This window comes from Poecilia latipinna, unplaced genomic scaffold (genome assembly GCF_001443285.1).
Source record: "Poecilia latipinna isolate Pla-1442-1.1 unplaced genomic scaffold, P_latipinna-1.0 Scaffold1983, whole genome shotgun sequence".
NCBI classification, from domain to species: Eukaryota; Metazoa; Chordata; class Actinopteri; order Cyprinodontiformes; family Poeciliidae; genus Poecilia; species Poecilia latipinna.
The window spans coordinates 105,164-121,367 of record NW_015114599.1 but is presented as its reverse complement, the minus strand read 5'-3'; the positions used below and the strand labels follow the sequence as shown (position 1 = coordinate 121,367).

The window sequence follows — 16,204 nt, the reverse complement described above, 5'->3', positions numbered from 1 at the left end:
AATCAAAACAAAACAAAAATCATGTCAAACAAAAAGAGTAGAATTCAATCAAAACAAAACAAAAATCATGTCAAAACAAAAATCTAAAATTTTTTTTAAAACCTTGAACCTTTGTGTGCACACATAATAATAATGGCCATTCGTAGGCATCAGCGCTGACTCTCATACCCCAATGATGCGTTGGCCGGTGTTCTGTCAGATCAGCATACATTGTCAGACAGTCATACGCATGTCCATACCAACTTACAAAAAGATTAAAATGTCTCACGTTTGTTATTTTCCTATAAAAGAAAAAATGAGGCGGTTACTTTTAAGACATTTATTTATTTTTCCCCCTAAGACAAAACAAAGTGCTGCCTTAGTGATACATTAGTTTCAATAAAGCTTCTGATCTCAAATACCAGATTTAAGAGCATGCAGAAACGAACAGTAGGAATATGTTGTTGGTCACCAACTGAACAGGCTGCAAACACTGCTAATACAATTACATTGTTGCCTTAATGATGATGTGTATGCATTAAATAGCAGTAACGTGAGTCCCATAATATTCAAAGGCTGAATGTTTTTTTTTTATTATAGTTATTCAAACAAAGCGAGTATGGTGTTAAAAGTTGATTCTGACTATAAAAATAATATTAAACATTATAAACAACCAAAGCTTGATGTAGTATTTATGAAAAAAGCTGCAATTTTCCCTGCTAAGCGGTTTAAGTACATTCCTCCTCCACTCTTTCTGTATTATGAATAGAGAGATGAATTCTTGACTTATGAAGAAGTCAGTGACTTCGCCACATCCAACACGATGACTCCGACTGGAGATAATATTCACTTCACGGTCTGTTGGTGGACTGACTGACATCTAGGCTCCTGTTTTATCACCAGGTGTTGTCTTGTTTGGTGGGATGTTTTGTTTTAATGGTCCAGTCTCCAGTTTTTTGTTGTTGTTGTTTTTCCTCTCCTATAGTCTCAGTTAAAGTGCCTTCGACCCCATCCTCATCTCTTCTTTCCAGCTGTGCCGGGGACTAGAAATGGGTGTAGAGATTGTTATCGCGCCATATGGTTGCTCTTCTTCGGAGGCAAATAAAGAGTGTCTGCAATGAAATTACTCAGCTGTTACGGCTGTATAAATGAGACCTGGATGAGTGCACGGTCTGCTGCTAAGAGAGTTTCGCTTTTAAGTGGAAGAATACCCAAATAAATCATGAGTGCTCCTCAGCGCTGCCGCTGAAGGAACGGCTCCGGATGTGGTTCCTTAGCTGTTCGATGAGCTCTGGGTTCTGCTGCTGGATTTGCTGGGCGAACTGCTGGCCCCTGATGGCGGGGGGAAGAAAAAAAAGGCAAGAAAGAGGAAGTCTTGTTATATTGTTTAACATCCATAAAGGTTAGGAACATACAATTTAAAATAAACTGCATTTTTCTTAGGAAAATGCCCAAAGATATTTGGAGTAGGGCTGCAATGAATGATTATTTTAGTAACTGATTACAATTAATCAGATTTAAAAATAATTAAAAAATCTGGCACATTCTGCAAATTTTTTATTTCATTTTGACTTAAGCCCTGTTTATACAATATTAGAAATACTTGCTGTATTTCCTTTTCCTTGAAATGATGTAACATAGCATTCATATAATATACACTTTATCATTTGTAGCAAAGGATGCATCTGCAGCTAAAAAAATTGCTTATGCTCCAAGTGTCTCATGGCCTTTTTTCAGTCTTTTATCCTCCAGTTAACAGTTGCTTATTAAATTAGTTTCTATTTCGAATAATCACTTAATCTGATTAATCGTGATTAATCAGTTAATTGTGGAAAGTATCGTTTCCACAACTAAAATAATACTTTTGTTCTGAGTATGTTGTTCTTTCAGCTAATGGCCTTTTATTTTAGTCTGTATACTCCAGTGAACAATTAATTAAAAAAAAAAAATTAATTAGTTAATGATTATTTCGTTCCATTAATCCTGATTAATGCGATTAATCTGTAACTGAAAAAATACTTCTACTCTGAGTGTGTTGTGCTTTCAGCAAATTGCCTATTTGTGGTTCGTATTCTCCAGTTAACAATTAAATGACTATTAAATTACTTGACAATTATTTCAATTAATTGAATTAATTGATTTGAGCTCTAATTTGGAATTTACAAGTTAAGGCCATAACATTGTTGTAAAAGGTTAAAAGCTAGTTGTATGGTTTACATGAATTAAATCATAAAACTAATAGAGCTATGTTTCGCAAAAGACATGAAGTATTGCATAAATGGAAGGCAGAGCTTTGGCAATGTCATTTTATATGGAAGAGTTAGAAGCAGCGTTATTGCTCAGTTGCTTTCTTGCCAAAGACAAATGGATCAATACCAGCAGCAGCTGGAATGAATCCTGGAAATGGCTCCCCAACCCCCATAAACTGAAGCAAAAATGTATATTACAGTCATAACTTGTGCAAATCTTCTGTCTTCACTCTTCTACTTACGCCTCAATCAAGCTGGAGATGTCAGACAGTCCTCCCACTCCTGCGGCAGGACCTCTGACTGCATTCGACATCATTCCCGACATGCTGAGCACACAGAGACAGTGAGTAGGTTGTGCGATTAAAAAAAGAAAAAGAACCGATTAAAACTGCAGATTCCATTCAAGCTTTTGAGCCGATTCCAAACATGGTTAAATCTGCATTGCACTCACAGCTGCTGGACTTGTTGGTTCTGCATGACGCTCGCGGCCTGTAAACAGAAATGGAGCCGAAATCAATCGGGTTGCACACAAACACTGTAGGAGGAACAATTTACTGCCGATCGCATTGGCGGTTTTATGACGAAACGGGGCTCGTAATTCCTTGGTCTGGATGCAGCCGGGCTGCTATTGGATTCAGATGTGTCTTGTCGTTGCCGCAGTAAAACTATGGCAGGTTTGTAGAAATGTTCTTGACCCGGCTGGCCCTCCCACGTCTCATAGTTTTTACATGCTAGGAGCCAAGGGTAAGACATTTTAACAACGCAATAACTTTAACGGTTAATAGGAACCAGTGTTGAGGATCCTGGCCGCCTATATCGACAAGCTTTTTGTCAAAACTTTTTCAAGTACAACAGAGTTACCAGGAGTCTCACCATGCTGATGAAGGCTGGGTTGTTGATTAAACTTGCCATGTCAAATCCCAATCCGGCAGCAATCTGTAACAGTGTTGGCAATTTAAAAAAAAACAAAACAAAAAAAAAAACAGTTTAAGTTGACAACAATCAAGTAATCGGTAATTAACTAAAATAAAACATTCCCATTTTCACTCACTGGGCTAGAAGCTTCTTTATGCTTCTGCTCTGCGATCTTCAGGTTGGATTTATATGTGTCATTCTCCGGGTCTAGAACCAGGGCTTTCTTGAAGTATGAAATCGCCTCTGGATACTTATTCATTGCAGTTAAAGCCAAACTGCACCCACACACAAGGTAGACAAATCAGATTCAATATACACAGGGACCTCCACAATTTGACATCTCTGCAAAAAAAAAAAATGTGTAAAACACCCTAAAATTAAAACATCTCCTGTGGAAGCAGCGAAATCTCAGACAGAAAAATGTCAGAAACTAATCAGTGTAGTTGATGGCAGCATGATTCAGCTTGTAGTTTTACATTCTGCAACTATCCCAGGAGGTTGTGTCCTGGAACTTTCTACAACTTTCTACTTATCAAATATAGCTTCTCAAAACTTTCCAAAGCTCACCAGAAAGAAACTGTGATAACCTTGGTAGAAGAGGAACTTACTGGGCAATGTCCTGAGCCTTTCAAGGTACTTTCATGAAACCTATATGATACTTTCTTAAATTGTTACGGTACTTTCCAGAACTTATTTTCCATAAGCCTTTCAAACAAATTCATGGAATTTACCAGAAAGGTTGTAGAACTTAGTAGGTGCTTTCATTAAATTTATTGGGTACTTTTTTGGAATTTTCCAGGTACTTCCCTTGAACTTTCCTGGAACATGCCAGATACTTTCCAAGTTATTTGCTCGAACTTTCATTGAACATACTAGATACTTTCCCATAGCGTATAAGTTACTTTCTGGATTCTGCCAGGTAGTTTTAATGGAATTTTAGAGGTACTTTCCCAAGAAGTGACCAGCAAGTTCTGCGAAAGTTTCAGTGCACTACTAGGTAAGTACTCAGAAAGTTCTGGGAAGGTTTTGGGGTAGCATTATGTGAAGTTATACTAAATATCCAAGAAAAAAAGGCTGTAAGTTGTGAAAAATTCCGGGTTGTATTATGTACTGATCCCTAACTTTTACATTTTTTAAACCATTGCTACACTTACTAATGTCCGATTAAAACCTCCCTAAATGAATGTAGTTAATCCTTTCTTTTCTTCCTTATTTTTTCAGAATGCCTACATTGTCTGTATTTTTTTCACAGGAAAACATGAAATTGGGGATTAATGTAAAACTTCAATGTGACAGATATATTTCGCCTACTTCATTTTCACAAGAGTAAGACAACAGATGAAATAATTTGAGAACGATATGTGTATTGATCTTAAATATCAATCCATCCATTAGTCACAGGAAAATAGCCACTGAAGTAACCAACTAAATGTGTTCATATCACCAAACAGTTTTTACGTTTTCAATTGGAAGCTTTTATTTTTTACAACTTTTACGAGGAATGCCGATATTAGCACAGCATGCTTTATTGTTAGTTTACAGTCATAAACTCACCCCATCCTCCCATATGCTTTGCTGTAGGTTGGATCAATCCCAATGGCTCTTTCACAGTCTCCAGTCGCCTCAGTATAATTACCCAGTTTACTGTGAGCAGCAGCTCTACAAAGAAAATACATTCATAAATAAATCAGAGGTCACTTATAGAGTCTGCATCAGCACCTGAAGACGGTACACTGGCTTTACAACATGGAATTATAAAACCACAATTAGACCTTTATTGAATCACAGCATTGGACACAAACTATATGTCCTTAGTACCTGTTGCAGTAATACACAGCGTTTCTTAGGTCCAGATCTATGGCCTTTGTGTAGCATTCAACTGCACATCTGTAGTTTTCCTCCTTCATATGATTGTTCCCTAAAAAAATTTGAGAACAATTGTAAATGATTTGAACTTATCGTCACTTATCAAAATAATGACCTACGTCATTTTTTGCCAAGTGATTTTGTTTCTTGGCAAAAAAAGATGATTTTTGAAAGAAATAAATCACTTTTGCTAAAAAAAATGAGTTAGACCACTATATTGGGTATGTTTATGCTTTACATGTTTTTAACCTGATTATGTAGAAGTATGGGTTCCAAAGCCACTGGAGCCTCTTTTTAAACACATGCAAAACAATATTTTGCATCCTTCGTGATTAATAAACAGTTGCATAGCGGTAATCCTCCTGTCAGGGTAGAAACCACTCACAACAACTTTGTATTGATTTTCAGTGAACCTTCTCCGTTAAGGCTACTAGTGGATCCAACCCGTGCCAATAAAATGTCACTCTGAGCAGGTCAGATCTGCCGGATCTCTCCAATGCAGCTGAAGGGTTTGACATTTTTAATTTAGCGTGTCCCCTTGTGGATTCTAATCTACAGTTCTGGTGCAGATTTTTACTTAAAAAGATCCTAACCCCTTTTTTTTTTTAAAGCAAATGTTTTTAAGCTGCAGTAAAGAAATTAATTCAATGTCCATCTGTTTATATTCAGAATGGTTAAGAGTTTCTGACATGATGGATGGAGTAACATACAGAGTGAAAGTCTTGACAATGAGGCGGAGGGTAAGCTCCCAGCATGAGCCCAACAATACATCCAACGCTACAGTGGGAATGGTTCAGATCGAAACATACGAGTCAGAATAGCCCATTCAAAGTCTAAACCTCCCTGCGACAGACTGGCGACCTGTCCAGGGTGACCCCGCCTCTCGCCCGGAACGTTAGCTGGAGATAGGCTAATCTATGTTTTTATTATTACTTGATTTTTGCAAGGGGAAATGAACAGGGAAACAATCATGCACTGTTCCGTTAATGTTTGGACTTCTGATCTCATTTATGCTTTTGTTTTGATCATTTGTTTATTGTTAACGTCCTTATTTCTTGCCATCTGTTTATCCCATTGTGTAAGTTTACCTGCTTCCTTCCCCAGCTGCATCCATTCACCTGTGATTAGCTCTTCTGGTTCTCTTTTTATTTCCACCCTCCATCAGTAATCCCTCACTGCTGGATCCTCTGTAATTCCTCCCAATTTTAGTTGTTTTCCTACAGCTTTATGTAACTTCTCTGTTTTATTATTCATTCAATATTATCTGACACTATGCTGCGTCGCCTGCACCACCCCAGTCATGAAAATCATTTAAAATCCCATTGAAACACAGTGAAATGTTTGTCTGTAGCTTGACAAAACATGGAAACGCAACAATGTATTTGCATCTGCTGACAACATACCTTCATTTTTAAGTTGCTCTGCCCGTTCTATGTCTTCAGGAGACGGGGACGTCTCTGGTACGGTGAGATTGTCGTTCTGTGACATAGAAAAGTCACCGATGAGATTTAATAAACATAAATGAAACTATTAGAGAGGATTTCTTTTTGTCTGGTAGTTCCAATGAAAGGAAAACGACACCTCAACTTTCACTTTGCTACAAGACTCCAGGGACTGATCTTTGAAGAGCATCGATTTGAAATGACATATTTGCAATAAAGCAGGTAACTGTTAACATTTCTCATACAATGTGTTAAACGGCTGCTTCCATCGTGTGCCTTGGTATGTCACCACGCTACACCGATGTAGTTGTCACCACCCACCTTGAGCAGGGCGTTGAGGAATATCTCTCTGAGTGGCTGGGATACAGCGAGATGGCAGTCACTGGAGCCGATCTTGAAGGTAGTCTCCAAGCACTGGATCGCAACTGAAGAGAGGAAATGATCATACAGTTCAGAGTAAGTAAATTATAACAGTGTGAGTAAATTTCTTTCAAGAATTTTTTTAATCTACACAAGAAAGCATGGTGGTGGCAGCATCATAGTGGTCCACGAAGCTGGTGAACTGTGGATAAAAACCCATAAAAGGCTGCCAAGAAACTGTGTGTTCTGGAGCTGCAAGGGCTATAGAGAAAGAGTTCATATGAAGGCATATTCATGTTTTAGAATGTGACTTAGTCAAAACAAAAATCCAGTCAAGAGTCTGTGGTAAACCTTAAAATTTAAAACCCAAATAAATAGAAAAAGAAGTCTAAGGGGCATGAATTCTTTGTAGTGGATTCTCTATACAGGTGTACAGAATATTTGGGTGAGCTGACTTACCCTCCAGGCTCTCTTGCTCATCAGAATTTAAAGCACTGCGATGAGTTTGGTCTCGTAGAAATTGCACAATAGCGAACGCCAGGCGCTTCTCCACGGCCATTTTGACCCAGAAACTGTTGAGCACAGGAGGAGATTCGGATTTGGAAAAAGGAGGGCACTCGTTTTTGAATCCACCATGAGTGATTTGTCAGAAAATGGGAAATGAAATGCGTTTCCACAGTTTTCAATCATGTAATTGAAATGTAGTTTTTAGTATTTAAATTGCAGTTCCTTATTATTCCAATTAGTGATTGAATTTTAATGGAATAGTGTACTGTGCCCACATATAAAAAATTGAATATACCTGTTCCTTCAACAAAGTGAAGAACAAACAGTTCACTTTTTTGATTAATACTACTGAAAAAGTGACTTTAGATTGAATGTGGTATTGCCTGAGTATTCTGTTAATTTACATCCCTCAGTCTAGATTTCTTAATCAACCATTTTAGATCCCACTGTATGTTTTTGGCTCTTTGTTCTTGTTACTGCAATAAGTTGCGTTGGATTTTATTTAAGGGACTCTGAGTAAAGAGAGGAATAATTTCCTTGGTCAGAGGCTTCTTCAAATTTGTTGTAAAACAGACTGCTACAGGAGATCTTATCTGCCAATAGCTATCATCATCCTCCAACTACTCTTTGAAGAATTTGAATTAATATGTGTTTACAATAAAATTTACTTTCCCTTTGGGATCAATAAAGTAATTCTGAATTTGAAATGGACATCAGATTTTAGATGTACCTGTTCACAGATAAACCATTTATATGGTAGTCCTATAATATTTAATTCTATGGCACTCTTGAAAAAAGAAGCATCGTAACATTTGAGGTTGACTCCCTTCTGGTTCATCCAGCCACGTTATTATCAAATATAATAAAGATTCCGGCCTTTCACGTAGTCCCTTGTTTCCAGGACAACTCGTTGCATAATTCGGACATATTTATTGTTGTTGCGTTCACACGTTGGTTGCAGCTCCACGCTGCTTCCCCTGCGCCTGACCTGGTAATAGGTGCAGCAGGGGGGGTATGGCAAAGCGATGACGGTCGGAATATCGTCTGCATGCTGATAAAAAAACACAAACACTGCCTCATATCTCCGTCACGTGCTGATGCCATTCGCTGTTCTGGTCCGGCTGGAACAGCCCACTCCTCCCTTACCGTGTGTGTGTGTGTGTGTGTGTGTGTGTGTGTGTTGACACACGGCTACATGCAGTGATGCGGGAGCTGTGATGTAAGAGGGGAGGAACTGGGGTGTTTTCATTCATAATGCACACTTTTTGCTGTTAAAAGAAAACATATTTATCAGCTCGTCGGACGGGCTATATGACACGCAGCCGGGCGTTGGCTGCTTTTAAAACAGCCTAATCTGAACACTACAATGCTCTGCAGCCGGAGTGATGCTGCACACAGGCTGAAACAAACACGACCCTCTGAGAAGGTGAAGAAGAAAACATCTCCGAACTGATTAAGCATCAGTTATTAAACCCGCGTATTCGTAATAGCTCTACGTTAAAGGGTAATGATCGGTGTCTCCCCTCCCGCCCACCTTACCTGAGCTCCTCAGCTGTCTGTTTGCCACCGCGTCATGATGAGGACGGCGCGAGCGTTTCCTTCCCCCGGCGCATGCGCTGTGGCCTGCGGAAGCGAGAGGTTTTTTTTTTTTTTTTTTTTTTCTTTTTTTTCCTTTTCTGTCACACACGAAGAGAAAACATCGACAGGAGCGCAGCTTTTGGGAGTGTAGTGGCGACAGTAAGCTAGGAAGAGTTTTTTCTGCCCTGGTAAAGCTATAAGCGCATGACAATCCGGCGGCATGTGTGCGTTAATGGTTGCAGTGTGCAGAACACTTTGCAGGTATGCCGAGCATCTGCTTCCGGCTGTTCCACATGTGTGCGATTGCAGGATTATCGCTTTGTACGGTCGCACGTGCATGGTAAAAAAAAACAAACAAAAAACATTCAGAGGTTTTGCTCTTTGGTCGTCAAGATTTTTTGTGAATTTTCAGCTGTTGTGTGAAGGTTGTCCGACAGTTATTCCAGCCTGGAAATAATTTGGGGTGAAGGGATTCCGCTGCTGTGCCGTGAAACTTTACACCGACGGCTGGACATGGGAAAAGTTTCTAACTAGCAGGAAAAGAATTCCAGTGGGGTCATTAGGAGAAAGTCCGCAAACGCTTCGGTGACACCTCTCATGCTCTGTGTCGTATAAAAAGAAGCTTTAAAATTGAAAGGAAAATATTTACACCCGTTAGTTTTTCCATATTTTGTCACATTTCAATAAGGAATGCAGACATATCTGCACTAATATTCATATCGGCCGATATTTTGAAATGATTAGTCGGTTAACTGGAGTATACTGGCTCAAAAAAGCTGATTGCTTGAAATATTGTTTGTATTCCCAAGATTTTCTAAAAGACTGATGGAAAATCTGCAGATTGTTTCAAGTTTTTTTTTTCAATTAATCATCAAATTAATTTATATTAATCTAACTAAAATAATCGCTAGATGTAGTATATATGTTTTTTAACATATATAAATAAAACTTGACTAATGTTGACAACCACTATTTATTTCAGTTAAAAAGTTACACTTTGGTCTAATCTTACCAGATCACTGTCTTTCACATGTTGTAGATTGCAAATGAAACCACCAGATATGTGGCTTGCATGACTAACAATTGCCCCAAGAGCTAATGCTTTGACCAATAATAATAATAAAAAATAAAAAAAATCATCACTTGGGTTGTGGCTCTCTGCACCTCTTTCTTGGCTTATTCTGTATGTTTGCAGTGGTGACATACCTTTTCAACATTCTCCTTGACTTGTTTGTTGTGTTCTTTGGTCTTCACTGTTGCTTGATCACATGTATTAAAAAAAGAGGTGTAGAAGAGGAATGAAAATCATTTTTGGGTTGTTAGTTAGTCATACTTAATGACTAATTTTAGCAAACTACAACAAACACATCATGCAAGGTTTTGAGCTTAAAAGTGGAAGGAGGATGGTTAGAGCTTCTTATGCATCTACAGGGCTATTGACTGTAAAAGTCCGGAGTCAATTGTGTATCCGGTCAATTGACCGGGCCTTAATTTCACATTGTCTGCAGACTACAGTGGGTAGTCTGGAGTAAAACCAGATCAAGACATTCTCACAAAACCACACTTGAGTCACTAGATCCTCTAAAAATGTGGGTCAAGCATTCAGGCTCGGAGCGTACTCTCCTAGTTTAACTCGTATCGCTTGTGACACCATATCATGTTCTTTCCACTTGTGTGTCAACTACTGCTAGACCCTCAAGACATACTTATCTTTGCCTTCAGGTGTTTAATGACTGCAACCTGCTGCTGTATTCCAGTCTTTTTTAAGGAACTGATTTCTGCTAATCTTGTCACATTAACACATGATTACGATTATAAGAGTCAATCACTCGATATTACACAATTTGATCATTTTCTGGGTTTATGAACATTCATGTGCAACAAGATTTCACTGTCATTAGCAATGATAATGTATATTTTACTGAGATGGTCGGACGCAGCCGTGCTCTGATCACTGTTTTCATAAAAATCTATTTATATTGCCCTTTATATCTCAAATTGGAATATCAAAGGGCAAATTCACACGCTGATGATGGCAAGCTACCGGATTGTAGCTACAGAAACTATTGAGTCTCAAACCAGACTTTGCCCAATTTGTTGAACAAGACCAAGACCTAACAGTCCGAGACAGAGGCCAAAACTGCGACAAAAAAAATAAAAATAGGAATTAAGTCCTCCTTCACTTGTGAACCTTCACTGGGAATATTTGGTAAGACTTAAAAATTCCTGTTTATGAAAAAATGTCAAAAACCACAATTTCACTCTACTTCTATCCCATCAACTTCTGATGACAAAGTCCTTGAAGGTTGTGGCTGTAAGATAAAAAATTGGGGTCAAGTCCAAGAGATACCAATTCTTTTGCAATGTACTGTGCATTTTCTTAAAGCTTTTATTGGCTCTAGTGGCCTTTATTTGACAGTGAATTGGGTAATTATAGAAGGGGGAAGACATACAGTGGTGCAATTGGTAGAGCTGTTGCCTTGCAGCAAGAAGGCTCTGGGTTCGATTCCCAGCCTGGGGTCTTTCTGCATGGAGTTTGCATGTTCTCCCTGTGCATACGTGGCCTTTCTCCAGGTACTCTGGTTTCCATCCACAAACTGTTAAGTTAATTGGTTTCTCTAAATTGTCCCTAGGTGTGAGTGTGTGTGTGCATGGTTGTTTGTCCTCTGTGCTGCCCTGCGACAGACTGTCCAGGGTGCACCCCACCTCTTACCTGGAACATTAGCTGGAGATAGGCACCAGCAACCCTCCCAAACTCACAAAGGGACAAGGGTGGATGGAAGACATACAGCAAAGGTCACCAGGCCAGGAATCAAACCTGCCACATCAAGGACAGGTTGATGTCCTGTCTCTGTCCTGTCTCTGCTGGTGCCTATCTCTCATTAGCTGGAGATAGGCACCAGCAACCCTCCCAAACTCACAAAGGGACAAGGGTGGATGGAAGACATACAGCAAAGGTCACCAGGCCAGGAATCAAACCTGCCACATCAAGGACTAAGGCCTCCATATTGTGCTTAACCCCTGCGCCACCTCAGCACCCCAAGCATTTATTTTATTTAGGGGTTATTTTTGGCTCTAGTGGCCTTTATTTGAAAGTGCTAGGACAGAAAAGTGGGTAATGAGGAAGAGGGGGGACATGTGACAAAAGACATCATGCCAGGATTCAAACCTGGCCACATCGAGGACTAAAACCTCCTTACGTGGGTTGTGACTAACCCCTGCACCACCACAGTTTCTACTACATAGAAACTGAGATGGACTGTTCACTGTCTTCCTCCAGATCCTCTAAACATCACCTGAGAATGAAGATTCCACAGGGATCGGTGATGTCCACCAGAGACTGCTCTCAGGCTGAAAACAGCAGGAACCCTCTGAGATGGGATCTTTCCCCGGACGAGATCAGATCAGTCACAGACACCTTGATAGCCAGAGTGAAGAAGGTCTACGACGAAGTCGGATCTCTACACATAGAAAGCGTCTCTACTGAAAACACGCTGGAAGCCCTGGCCAACGCTAAGCTGGACTACGCATGTGAGTAAAGTGAATTGCTTTCGCTCAGGAAGTCTTTTAGAGAACCAATTTTTGCATTCACCCTGCCAGTTCTCTGTAATCAACTGGTAGGTGAAGGTAAAATGAGTTTTATGCTGTTGTCAATACAGTTAAATTAAAAACTAAGCCTAGTCCCTGCTGTGTCAATTTGTTTTAAGAGTCAAATCAAATACCAATCAAATACACGTTTGAGTCATTGTAAAGACAGTGTGGTTGTTCAGCCGGGGCACCAAACCGGTTAGAACCGCCTCTGTGTCTTGTCTCTGTCGTTTAGACAATTTGTGTTAACACCAATAAAATACCTGTAGTTGTATGCCCAAGGTTATAGTAAAGGTTAGTGTTGTTTATTGTTTTCTCTTCATAAAATTTAGGATGCTCTCTCCAGGAGTGTCATTGTGTTTTTGTTGTTTGTCTGCCCATTTAAATTCCTAATGTGCATATAGCAGTAAAAGTGTTCTTTCAAGCCTTAAGTTCGTTTAGATTTTGCAACACTATGTGTTCACTGTCGTGATGTAACTCAAAGAAAGATTTGACTTTTTTTTTTTTTTTACTGTGAAGTTAATACATAAATGTATTTAATTTCTGTATTATGTTTTCATTTAGGATATATTACATGTCCACAGCATTTCATTGTCAACCTGTCTTAAAATTGGCTCATAGCAAAAAAAGTTGCCATTTTTAAATTCAAAACTTCATGGGATTCAATTAGGCTTGTAGACAGCTTGAGTGTATTATTTTCATTTTACACATGAGGGGGGTGCACCGTTCCTGGAAGTACTGCAATACCAGGTCGATGCGTGGAGTGGACGGAGCAAGCCCCTATTCCATCTCCCTGCTCCAAAAATCAATTTAATATATGGTCCCCGGGTAGGGGACGTATCAGATATTAAACTGATAAGAACAGATACTACACTTGATCTTAGCCAAAAGGCCGAGAAGCGATACCACGTAACTGGTGAGGAAACCATATAAATCTGGACCACCACATTCTGATTCACGGTTCACAAACTTTAACATTTTATCACTCACACAAAACAAATAATGTAAATAGAAATTGTTGTTTGTCAATCACTGATGTTGTTTTACAGTGGAAAATTAAGATGAATGAGCCAAATCAAACTAAAAGCTTGCGTGAAAAAGAAACCGATTTGCTTTGTTTCTGGTCACATGACATGCTGATAGCCAATAGAAAGCCTGGAGGTTGAAAGACGTTTAAAGCAAAGCAATCTCCTCACACAGACGTTTAAATATTAGCATAGCTGTTATACACAATGTCTGCTGTTCAAGCTATTGGATTTACTTTTGAATACATTGAATACATCTGTATGGTTGAAATTAATGAAGCCTTTCACGGTTCTTGGCTCTACATAATGTGCTTACAGCGGTCTCTAGTGGAAAGTTAGAGCATGTTCAGCACAAACTAAACAGTTTTCTTGAGTTAATTTACACAAAATGATGCAAGAGAATATTCTTGCCATTTTTAAATTTATTGTTTAGGGGCACAGTCAGGCCTTCAGATGCACACATATAAATAAAATGTTTTTAAAAACTTATAAATTTATGAAAAGAAGTGGAATTTTTGGCATCACGTTTGATGCATCATGTGCCATCTTTTAGGGCGACAGTTTCAAAGGCAGTTAAAATTAAAAGAAAAAAAAAGTTAACAGAACCACAGACATCCAGTAACTCTTACTGAAAAGCACATTAAAAAAAAGTCCACAAGAATGGACAATGAACCCAAAATATAAGGAAACAGTTTGCCTGTCTTTTAATGACACAATTGTTAAAAACCCTTTCTATGCTTTGGATCTACAATGGTTTACAAATCCCTCTTCAATAAAATTCAGTTTTGTTCGTTTCAATAAGATCTTTCACATTGAGCGGATAAAACATAAAAAAGCACAAGAAATGTAAATGGTTTCATCTCAACAATTTTGGCCTTGATTGAAAAACGTTTGGATACCACTGGACTGATCTGTTGTGTGTAGTGGATTGCTTATATTTTATATGGTGTGCAAATGCTTGAAGTTCTCAGTGGTTCCTTTGTGTTTCCTAGCATCCCGCCATGTTCTTGACTTCCCCCAGTATGTCTGCCCCAACAAGGAGGTTCGGTCGGCGAGCACAGAGGCGGACAAGAAACTATCTGAATTTGACGTGGAGATTAGCATGAGGGAAGACGTGTTCAAGCGTATAAAGGCCTTGCAGGTACACCTTGTTACTGGAAAATACAACAAAACATCTCATGGATCATCAACTGGGATACTGCCCCCTTTTTTATTTTTTTTCTTAGTTCTGATTAATTCTTGGATGGAAAATACTTGTTTCATATAAACAGTAATGACTAGTACTACTGAACTTTTTTTTTTTTTTTTTTAGAATGGTCTCAAATCCACCAATAAGATGTTTTGTGTGGTGTGTGTTTTGGCAGAAAAAGTTTCAAGACAATCCTTCAACTGAAGAAAAGAGATTCTTAGACAGACTGGTTACACTGGGCCAGAGGAAAGGACTGCATCTGTCTAAGGAGATACAGCAGGTAATCTCACAGATATTAACGATTAACATTTATTCTAAGATTTATTGTAGCACAGCAGTGATTGTAGGACAAGTTCAAGGTATGATTGATGAAACTCTGTATATACCATTATCCTGGACAAGCTATTGGTTATTTTTATGGATGTGCAGTCAGTGGGAAGTTGGTGCTTCCTGCTGGATGCTGAGAATAAGGAGATTAGGTTATGAGCTTTGTGATTGGTGTATGTTATGCTATCTCCTTTGGTTTTATTTTACATAAAATTATACATAAATGTTGTTTTTCTGTGAGAGATTGCCTTTAAATAGTCTGTAGTTATATTTCCATTGATTGTATACCCAAAGTCTCAAATTCCAGTTTAAAAGAATGTCTTCCTTTATATTTTCGTAGGAAGTAAAAAGAACCTCCAAGCTTATCAGTGACCTCTCCATAGAATTCAACAGGAATCTGAACGAGGACAATACATTTCTTGTTTTTTCCGAGCAGGAACTAGGTAAAAGCCTGTTTGCATTAATCTGTGGCTCATGCGAAGAAGTGCAAGACATTCATTCTCAATTTGTTCACCTGGCGAAGGAGGCCTCGCTGAAAGCTATCTCAATGGTCTGGAGAGGACAGCAGAGGGGAAGTATAAGGTGACGCTGGAATACCCCCACTACCACCCCCTGATGAAGAGGTGTCACAATCCTGAGACCCGGAGGAAGATGGAAACAGCTTTCCACAGCAGGTGTAAACAGGTGAGTCCAGAACTCCACTTACCAACAATCCCTTAAAAAGATAATTCAGGGGTTCTGCTCAAAGATTATGAATAGCTTTAAACTTTTAATCTTAATTTTTTTGTTAGATTAGTTGTTTCTGACAACATGATTCAGGTGTTTCTTTTTTCTTTTTTTTCCCTTTCTACTTTTCCCCAGGTGAACACGGCGATTCTTGAACAGCTAATCCAACTAAGGGCAAAGGTGGCAGACTTACTCGGTTACAGCAGCCATGCAAACTATGTGCTGGAGATTAACATGGCTAAACACACAGGCAATGTGTCTGGCTTTATAGGTACGAGCCGTCTGACACCTTGACCTCACACAAGCACACACGGCGTAATTTATGTGGCATGTAGGCTGCCAAGAGCGTGCCACAGTGTATGCGTTACAGCCAGTGGTGGAGAAAGTGCTCAAAAAATGTACTTAAGTAAAAGTCAAAGTACCACATTAACATTTGTACTTAAGTAAAAGTCA

General features: G+C 39.0%; 2 protein-coding genes and 1 long non-coding RNA gene across 6 annotated transcripts in view; 2 read left to right on the top strand and 1 right to left on the bottom strand.

Annotated features, from left to right (window-relative positions):
• Positions 1–947: 947 nt before the first annotated feature.
• Positions 948–8,946, bottom strand: sgtb (small glutamine rich tetratricopeptide repeat co-chaperone beta). 2 transcript variants are annotated; one of them, XM_015016130.1, is made up of 12 exons: positions 8,858–8,946; positions 7,271–7,383; positions 6,773–6,876; positions 6,413–6,488; positions 4,962–5,061; positions 4,698–4,802; positions 3,280–3,418; positions 3,102–3,164; positions 2,680–2,717; positions 2,471–2,554; positions 1,191–1,311; positions 948–1,091 (listed from the first exon to the last, which is right to left on the bottom strand). In XM_015016130.1, the coding sequence occupies exons 2-11, from the start codon at positions 7,368–7,370 to the stop codon at positions 1,200–1,202; spliced, it is 921 nt and encodes a 306-aa protein (XP_014871616.1). In that variant the 5' UTR covers positions 7,371–7,383; positions 8,858–8,946; the 3' UTR covers positions 948–1,091; positions 1,191–1,199. The 2 variants fall into 2 exon arrangements, with proteins under 2 accessions (XP_014871616.1, XP_014871615.1); XM_015016129.1 differs by having other exon boundaries at positions 948–1,311.
• On the top strand, positions 3,425–4,475 carry LOC106935594 (uncharacterized). The gene is made up of 2 exons (XR_001421928.1): positions 3,425–4,122; positions 4,167–4,475. It is a non-coding gene; the product is annotated as an uncharacterized LOC106935594 (long non-coding RNA).
• Positions 8,947–8,989: 43 nt separating the features above from the next.
• The window catches only part of nln (neurolysin (metallopeptidase M3 family)), a 31,432-nt gene continuing 24,217 nt past the window's right edge, over positions 8,990–16,204 (top strand). Inside the window, exons 1-7 of one of the 3 annotated variants that reach the window (XM_015016127.1) lie at positions 8,990–9,084; positions 12,177–12,427; positions 14,502–14,650; positions 14,874–14,978; positions 15,366–15,468; positions 15,549–15,709; positions 15,887–16,022. In XM_015016127.1, the coding sequence (XP_014871613.1) occupies positions 12,199–12,427; positions 14,502–14,650; positions 14,874–14,978; positions 15,366–15,468; positions 15,549–15,709; positions 15,887–16,022 (883 nt within the window). In that variant the 5' untranslated portion in view covers positions 8,990–9,084; positions 12,177–12,198. Of the gene's footprint in view, positions 9,158–12,176; positions 12,428–14,501; positions 14,651–14,873; positions 14,979–15,365; positions 15,469–15,548; positions 15,710–15,886; positions 16,023–16,204 lie in introns of all 3 variants that reach the window. The other 2 variants (XM_015016128.1, XM_015016126.1) reach the window with 2 other exon arrangements.

Excerpts from the sequence above, each read along its gene's own strand:
- sgtb (XM_015016129.1), bottom strand. The coding sequence starts at position 7,370 with ATGGCCGTGGAGAAGCGCCTGGCGTTCGCTATTGTGCAATTTCTACGA. Across the intron at positions 3,165-3,279 it reads ATAAAGAAGCTTCTAGCCCA|ATTGCTGCCGGATTGGGATT; the intron begins GTGAGTGAAAAT and ends ACACTGTTACAG. Across the intron at positions 1,312-2,470 it reads ATCTCCAGCTTGATTGAGGC|GGGCCAGCAGTTCGCCCAGC; the intron begins GTAAGTAGAAGA and ends CCCCGCCATCAG.